The sequence below is a fragment of the Lissotriton vulgaris genome, chromosome 1_1 (genome assembly GCF_964263255.1).
Source record: "Lissotriton vulgaris chromosome 1_1, aLisVul1.2, whole genome shotgun sequence".
Taxonomy (NCBI): Eukaryota; Metazoa; Chordata; class Amphibia; order Caudata; family Salamandridae; genus Lissotriton; species Lissotriton vulgaris.
Window position 1 is genome coordinate 2844649 of NC_141685.1, and position 9106 is coordinate 2853754.

Below are 9106 nucleotides of genomic sequence, written 5' to 3' on the forward strand. Positions count from 1 at the left end.
TTGTGAAGCTGTAATTATGTACTTTGTACTCACGCTTCTTGTTTTTTGTTTGGTTTCAGTTACGCAAGCCTACGAGGCGGGGCGGACTATGCAGTCGACCCTACACCGGGCCAGCGGTCAGACATCACCGGCTGTGAAAAAGGAGGTGTGGGTCGTGGGCCACTCATACGTGAGGCGTGCCGCGGACGTATTCAAAGCAGGTGACATGATTCACGTAGCTGGGGAATACGTGTACAGGATGTCCTTCTACGGAAGGGGCGGTCTCTGTATTGACCAGTTTCAAACATTCTTTGAGGGTTTGTTAGGGCGGACAAGGTCACCGCCGTCTATAGTAATAGTGCATGTTGGGGGCAATGATTTGGTCACCATCGGTAGACGACTACTCCTGGAGGCAATGCTTTCCACTGTAAGTTGGTTGGCGAGGAGAGTTCCGGGGTGCACAATTGCATGGTCCCATTTGATTCCACGAAAGGTGTGGCGGGGGGCTATCTCTATACCTGCTTTGAATCACTCTGTTAGAAAGCTTAACAATAAAGTGAGTAGGTTGTTCCGTTCCAGGACATTGCATTCTATTTCTCATAGCTGTATTAATGATGACAGGATGTATTCGGGGGATGGTGTGCATTTGTCTTGGGTGGGGAATGAGTTGTTCTTAGGGGACCTCTTAGCATGGTTGAAATCTTTGAAACATGACCTTTAGGTAGGAGTTTTTTTTGGGGGGTCCGGATAGCCGGTCAACTATCCGGCCTGTGGCGGTAAGGTCATGATCGGTGAGCACTAATTGGAAGATCCCTATGAGTGGGCGTCACCCAACACGGATGGGAGCGCTCGGGGGAGGTGGCCTTTGGCCCCTCAACGGGGAGGCGGTCCCTTCTAAGGATGGGTCGCCGGAAGAAGAGGAAAGGCGGTCAAGGCCCCTTCCTGTGTAGGAGGGGTTACAGCCCCCTCCTGGGGAATTTCCCGGGGCCAGTGACATCTGCGACGGCAGATGCGGTAAGTTGTGTGGGGTTGGGGGGAGGTCTACGATACCTTCTAGATACCTCACACGAGTCTTCGAACGACCTTTAACTGGCGTCGAGTTGATAAGTGCCCCCGTCAAGACAAGGGAAATTGTAGTAGTTGCACGTGAGTACGCCTCAGTGCTGTCGCCCCTCCCAAGTGGGCGGGGTATGTCTGGTTAGGGATCTTGACACCGGTTACGACCTTGCCGTTGGCCCTTAAACGTTAGGATGTACAATTTCAATATTTCAAGTAAATGTTTTGTAGGATGTTAGATCGGCTAGGAGAACCTCTGTATTAGAGAATCTGTTAAGGTTAGCCAAACATCGCAGTGTGGTAAGAAATTGTACATTAATGTTTAAATGTTTTAATTTTTTGTTTTAATAAATACGGCCGGGAGGGTCACTCCCTCCCACTTCCAAAAAACTTCAAGAACTGTTTCCGGTTTCCCTCATTTGGGGATTGTGTTGAGAGGGGGTGGCGGGTATCTCAGCCATATGGAAAGGGGCGACCACTCGGTCCCCCCGAACGTATGGCAGAGTGCCTCGATCCCCCCGGGAAGCCATTTTTGGGCGGGAGGCGCGTCTCGGCTGGTATGCCCGAAGCGGCGTAGCCGGGGCGCGCTTTTTCCCGCCCTTGAGTGGGCTGGCCTAGACACGGACGCCGCCGGCCACGCCCTCGGGGCAGGCAGGGGCGGGTTTACGCCCGCCCTGAAGATAGATAAAAAGAGACGCAAGACCAGAAGACATCCTCTTGTTCCTGTGCTCTGAAGCTGCACCTCCCCGCTGCACGTGAGCTCGAGACGGAACGAAGAGCCAATTTTGACCCACCCACCAGCCCCTGAGGACAGCTAGTGGTTTTAATAAAGTTGATCAGTTAATCTATTTCGTTTTCAGGTTGTTTTGGTGTTATGTTGATATTTGATGTGTAATAAAGATTGGTATAATGTTACAAGTTGATGATTAAAGAATGTCGGATCTAAGGTCCATTTAGACACACGTTTTTCGGTCATAGTGGCCAATGTAGTTTCGCTTAGTTAGCACTTGTCGTATTTATTTCAGTCGGTAGGCGGTAAGGTCATGATCGGTGAGCACTAATTGGAAGATCCCTATGAGTGGGCGTCACCCAACACGGATGGGAGCGCTCGGGGGAGGTGGCCTTTGGCCCCTCAACGGGGAGGCGGTCCCTTCTAAGGATGGGTCGCCGGAAGAAGAGGAAAGGCGGTCAAGGCCCCTTCCTGTGTAGGAGGGGTTACAGCCCCCTCCTGGGGAATTTCCCAGGGCCAGTGACATCTGCGACGGCAGATGCGGTAAGTTGTGTGGGGTTGGGGGGAGGTCTACGATACCTTCTAGATACCTCACACGAGTCTTCGAACGACCTTTAACTGGCGTCGAGTTGATAAGTGCCCCCGTCAAGACAAGGGAAATTGTAGTAGTTGCACGTGAGTACGCCTCAGTGCTGTCGCCCCTCCCAAGTGGGCGGGGTATGTCTGGTTAGGGATCTTGACACCGGTTACGACCTTGCCGTTGGCCCTTAAACGTTAGGATGTACAATTTCAATATTTCAAGTAAATGTTTTGTAGGATGTTAGATCGGCTAGGAGAACCTCTGTATTAGAGAATCTGTTAAGGTTAGCCAAACATCGCAGTGTGGTAAGAAATTGTACATTAATGTTTAAATGTTTTAATTTTTTGTTTTAATAAATACGGCCGGGAGGGTCACTCCCTCCCACTTCCAAAAAACTTCAAGAACTGTTTCCGGTTTCCCTCATTTGGGGATTGTGTTGAGAGGGGGTGGCGGGTATCTCAGCCATATGACTAGACGAGGCTCGCTCCAGCAGTTCCAAGGTGGTCTTCGAGGGGAAAAAGTGTCGAACAGCCTAAGGCTGATCAGGGAGGAGTGTACGACATATGCAAATACACACCATAGTCAATAAAAGATTCATACAACTCAATAAGGAGATTCACACCAACTTATAAAAATAACAGGTGTCTTTATATATATTTAGGCACCAGAATCAGTACAATGAGGTAAGTACATTTTTCAATAGAAATTCTTTTGTATTCAAGAAGTTGACAGTGCAAATTCTAGAAGATGCGATATCATGCAATGGGAGGAAGGACAAGTACGGCATTCAGGTACATTAAAGTGACTTACATGGAAGAGTTCACGAGGGGTGAATAAACCATAGTGGACTGTTTCATGAGGGTTTGCAGACCACACTGAACCCTTTGGCCGTCTTCAACTTGGGCTTGGAGCAATTGGCGCAGTGGTGTCCTTTGGTGTATGGTTTTTGCGATCTCGGAGTCCTCTCAGTTCTTTCTGGGTGCCTGCAGGATGCAGGGAAGGTTCGATGCTTCACGGGAGGTCTTGGTACCTGGATGAAGTACTGGGAGGTCTCCCAGGTTTTGAAGACATAGCAGCTGCAGGACACGTTGTCTTTTGGCACTGTTGTCACCAAGTCAGTTGTTGAATCAGTTCTTTCTCTTTGCAACTCTTAACGCCCATCTTCTTTCAAGTCAGTAGGATCTGATTATCTGGTTCAAGGGGCTCCTGATAAACAGATGTTAAGAAAGTATTAAGGGAGTGTAAGGTAGTAGCCAATGGGCTACTGTCCATTGGGGGACCTAAGCCCCCTATATGACCACTTCTTGTGGGAAGTGGGTATAGCCGTGTCCCTAAGTTTGCCAACACAAAGATGGCTAAATCTGAAACATCATGTCCACCTCATTTTAGGCCACCTTATTTATTTTATTTATTTATTTATTTAATTTATATGGCGTGTTATAACCACAGGGGTTATAACCTTAGGGATTGTACTAACCTGGGGGGTTGCAAGTCTACCTGACAAGCTAATTTTCCTGCCTATTCAGTTGACAAAGGAATCTAGACAACAGCTGGAGGCTTCATCTCCTGTGAAGCAAGCTAGATTTCACATTTCAAAAGTGGTATCTTATTTAACGTTCATCTGCTTGGGAATGCTGTTCAGCAGGTCATCCTCTGGTTGGGGGTGTAAATGCCCGTTCCCAAGTAAGCTATATTTCTGAACTTCTGAGTGAAAAATCTCTCACCCTTGGAGGTCAGACACTCGTCTCTGGTGGCAGAAACCAGTCCGACAAAACAGCAAGGGCTGGTAAGTTTTCTGGGGCACATCTAAGGTGTCCTCTGGGTGCATGTATTAATAAATCCAACAATGGAATCAGAGTGGGTTTATTAATGCAAGATGTTTGATACTTAACATCCCAATTGTCAGTGAAGCCATCGTGTAGCTGCGGAATTCCTTTTCTCCAGTGTCCAGAACATTCTAAAATGGTCTCCCTGATCACTTGCATTGGCATTTAGGGAACTGAACAGCAGAGGGACATACCTGCTCATGCATGTAATCTCTCACATGTAATAAAAAACAGCATGCCTTAGGATTGTAAGGCCTGCTGTATGGGTGATTTACAAATAGTAAATGCAGTGTTAGGGGACATGGCACACAGAGATGTGTGTCATGTTCTGTTTTGCTTTTTTATGTACCAAAACACGCAGCCTGCAAATGGTTGTCTGGTGTGCATTTGGTGATTGGTCCATTACGATGGCACAATTTGTGCTGCATTGCTGAGAAACCCGTCTTTAGTACCTCATGCCCTAGGTGTCTGGGGTACTATTTACTATGGACTTACAGAGAGTACTAAAGGTTTTGCCAATTGAGGAAAATACATGTACAGTTTTGGGAAAGAGATCTGGCACTGGGGACCTGATTAGTAGGGACCCAGTGCACTTCCAGTCAAAATCACATCAAATACCAGGCAAGCAGTGGGGGTGACCATGTCGTAAATGGGCGTTTTCCTACATGGAGGGACTCACGCTTTTGGATAAAAATCCATGACCGGCTGAAACTCACTCTGGACTTGTTGCTTTTGGTAGCTGTGCACATTTATTCCTTCACACTGAACATGGATCACCTGTTTACAGAATTAAGGTTACTCTGCTGCTGTGGCCTCCACCTGCTTTGGAGAGCGGGGCTCTTAAAGAAAGCACCTGTACTACTCATCTCTTGAAAGGTGGGTGTCCTTGCTGACTGCTTCCCATGCTGTATCCCGATTGTGAGGGGTGTTTACAGTGCTCTTTCTCCTACTCCGGTGTCTGTTAAGTGAGAGACTTGTACAGGTGCTGATCATAGTGTCAATGTTTTTTTTTGTGAGAGAAGTTTGCAAAAGCTGCTCAGAGTTTTGAGATACAGCCCATTCCTGTCCTCTTTTGCAGTGCTGGTGCACAATGACTGCCATGGTGCAAGGATGTCTGTGTTGAAAGCAAGTTGTTCTTGTAGAGGAAGAGACACCTTCCTTCACAAAAACCGTTACACCACCCTTGGTGCTGCGCACGCTTTTAACACACACCCTAGTCTAAAGCATGTTGTAAATCTGGGAATTGTGGTGGCGAGAGTGTCCCGCTTGACCCAACGTGGCTCATCCTGGGGGTGGCTGGAGAAAAAAGGTGGCCACAGTGGGCCAAGACCTGGCTGGCCATTGTGGGTGGGGTAGCCAAGAGCATGGGGAGCAGAGACAGCAACTACTCTTACAGCCTGGAAAAGAGACCTGAACTGGTGTTGTGCGGCTGAGCGGGTATCTACCAGAGCCGGGGCTGCCCTCGTAAAGGGGAAAAGATCTGGAGTGCAGGAGCCGAACATAGAGAACTTTGATGCGAGCCCTGTGAACGGATATGTGTTGATGTGGGAGACAGGATGCTAGGGTTTGGGGTGGAAGAGTGTGGGTGTCTAATGGTGGGGATCGCCCACCGGATACATTTTAAGAGCTGTGAACTTGTCTTGTCTATCTCTCCTTAAATGCCACTTGTATACAGGTATTAAACTGAAGCCTCTTCTTGTTTAATAAAAAGACTCAAAAAAAATCTGGGACTGTGTCAAATGCCCCGGGTGTTACAAGGGAGCACTCACCGTAATGACCATGGCACGCCTCCCCTCACAGTGTGAGGCACCGCAGTGACTTGTGCTGCATTGCCTCACACCATATCTACAGGGTCATTTGCCACTGGAACGTCATTAAAGGGATATTCTCGTGGTGCACTGTGCTTGCAATTAAGCCCCTAAGTGTGTTGGAAGACATTATTGCGTGTAGAACCTCATTGAGGAGTGAGAGTTTCTCGGAACACACCCACCACTGCTTTCAACACTTTTCAAAGGTTGCAACTATAAAAAATATATCACAGGAGACTATAAGAATACAGCTGATTAATGTTTATATCACCAGCATATAACCAAGGAACCATGTAAAAAATAATATATTGTTATGTTTCTCTTTTATCTTTGCAGAGAGTCGTGTTTTTGACCCAACAGTCTTCAGTGGTACGTCTATCAGTTGTTTTGCGTCCTTGAATATAAATCTTTATCCCCTCCCTGTCAGGTAAAGTTTGCACAAACAGATGTAACAAGTGAGACTTGTTACACGGAAGAGCTATATTACAAACTCTCCATGTCTAGAGAGACCAGTCTAAAGGCCAGAAGGGGGGTGGCATCTTTTTCACCATGGCAACTTTAAAAAGTGCTTCTTACATCCTAACTAGTTATTTTGGCGTTTCTGTGCAGTGAAGAAAGAACGGCAGATGGGAACCATCTCAGAATATGAGATCAGGTGAGACTGTATGTGCAGCTGCTCGAGGAGGCTTCCTAGCCACTAAACACATGATTCCCTCACACGACACTAACATGACTCTTGAGGTACAACTACCCGCACATCACCACACTAAGTGGCTGCACATACACCTTAGTACAACGTGTCTCTGATGTTAGCACAGACCTGTTTGTAGGTTTGTCCAGAAGTTTAACATGCATCAAACTCATGCGGTACTGGCGTTTGGATAGGAGAGCTACCAGCTGGACCGGGCCCCACTCATGGGCAGTTGGTGGCAAACAACATTGGAGGGATGCAAACAATATACACATAACAAATACACATACTAATGTACATAATAATATACACAATATTATAAATATACCCATTACAAATATCATTTACCTTACACTGCCGCTTGATGTTCCGAAGCAAGTCCTTGTTGTTCTGCAGAACGTTCTCCGAGCGTGAAGCCCACAGGCAACTCTCTCATCCAATCTAGACAATGTTGGTTGCCAGCCAAACAAACATGCTCAGTTCAAACTTACGTGGCCACTCCTCTCTGCTTTCAATCATTGGCAGGAGTGGCGCGCTGGCCCCGCCCTGCCATCGTACTCTGTTTGATGGCAAAAAGCATCGAAAATAAAATGGCAATAAAATAATTTCACTACCATTTTATTTTCAACACTTTCTGCCCAGCAGTGTGGGGTGCGAAGATCCTCTGCTCCCACGAAGGAATCACCGCTGGTGCAGCTGCACTTTCCTCACCATTGATTGCTGCACTAGTACAAGAGAGGTGCCGGGTGGGACCGGTGCTACTGCACCCGCTGCTCCGTTGAGACCCAGGCCCCTGCTCACACTGAACAAGGGTAGCCAGCTGGGCCAGGTGCCACTGCACCTGCTGCACCATTGAGACCTACGCTTCTGCTCACACTGCACAAGCGTGGCCAGCTGGGCCAGGTGCCACTGCACCTGCTGCACCATTGAGACCTACGCCCCTGCTCACACTGCACAAGCATAGCCAGCTGGGCCAGGTGCCACTGCACCTGTTGAATCATTGATAGGTACGCCTCTAATCACACTGTACTAGTACAGGCGTGGCACCGCTTGTCCGGCCCGGTGCCACTGCACCTGCTGAATCATTGATAGGTACGCTGTCACTCACACTGTACTAGTACAGGCGAGGCATCGCTGGTCCGGCCTGGTGCACTGCACCTGCTGCACCATTGAAACCTACCCCTCTGCTCACACTGCACAAGCGTAGCCAACTGGGCCCGGTGCCACTGCACCCTTTGAATCATTGATAGGTGTGCTGCTGGTAAAACTGCACTGGCGCAGGTGCAGTATCGCTGGTCAGGCCCGGTGCCACTGCACCTGCTTCCCAGTGCTCTGCGCTCATCTGAAGAGTCATTGTCAGGTGCTTTAAGAGGCTTATTTACAAACCTCTTGCGCCGCTGGTGTTACTTTTCCCCATTTTAAAAGTGACGCATCGATGGTGCAAGAGGCTTGAAACTCAGCCCCTTCGTTTTTAATATATTTTTCTCGGCCGGCAAATTCTGCTCATTATTGGAAGTGTTGACAAGTTTTGTGAGTGGCCTGATGATGTTCTCTGTGTCTCCTCAGCGCCCCTGTCGGTGGATCCGAAGGATGCAAGCGCGACCTTCCTCATCAGCAGCGACGGGAGGGACCTCCGCAACCGCGGCCTTGGCCGCTGTGTCTGGGGGTCCACGGGGGTCATCTCTGGGAGGTGGTACTGGGTGGTGACCATAGATCAGAATGTGAGGGCCCAGGATATGTATATGGAGACGACCCACTGGAGGCTGGGGGTCGCCAGCGCATCCGCGAACACAAGGGACCAGATGAATTATGCCCCAAAGGACGGCTTCTGGATCCTCACCCAGGGGTCTTTAGATCATGATGTTATCGATGAAACTGACAAAGGGCACAAGTTTTTTGGCACACTTTACAAAGTGGGCATCTTCGTGGACTACGAGGAGGGGCTAGTGTCTTTCTACAACCCCGACACAAAGAAGCACATCTACACCCACACCGCCACCTTTAAAGAGAAAATATATCCTTTTATCTGTATTGGGTTGGGCAGGCACGTTTATCTGTAGTAATCACACAAAGGTTAAAAATAGGTGTCTAACAAATTGCTTCTTTTTCATGATATTTTGAAATCACGATACAATCAAAATACCTGAAGCTGCTGAAAAGGGCAATTCTATTCAATAAAAACAAACAGCTTTATCTAAAAGCAAGTTAAACAAATGTGTCTTTCAATCTTTCCAAAAACGAGAGTGACCTGATTTCAACATGAACATCTTGCTCAGATTTAAAGATGAAAGTGGGAGCCGAGGTCAGAGGTTGTCCCAACCTGAGTAAACTCGAGGGCTCCTCTGGAATATTCACCATCAGAACCTCGTGCCAGCAGCAGTGACATAAAAATTGTGTGTCTTGGGCCCAAGAGAAAGAAAAGAAATGGGGCCCCTG

General features: G+C 48.1%; 1 protein-coding gene across 1 annotated transcript in view; it reads left to right on the forward strand.

Annotated features, from left to right (window-relative positions):
- The window catches only part of LOC147736923 (CD5 antigen-like), a 499304-nt gene extending 490574 nt beyond the window's left edge, over window positions 1–8730 (forward strand). Inside the window, exons 5-6 of the mRNA XM_086934070.1 lie at window positions 6316–6348; window positions 8237–8730. Of these exons, the coding sequence (XP_086790196.1) occupies window positions 6316–6348; window positions 8237–8730 (527 nt within the window). The remainder of the gene's footprint in view (window positions 1–6315; window positions 6349–8236) is intronic.
- Window positions 8731–9106: the final 376 nt, after the last annotated feature.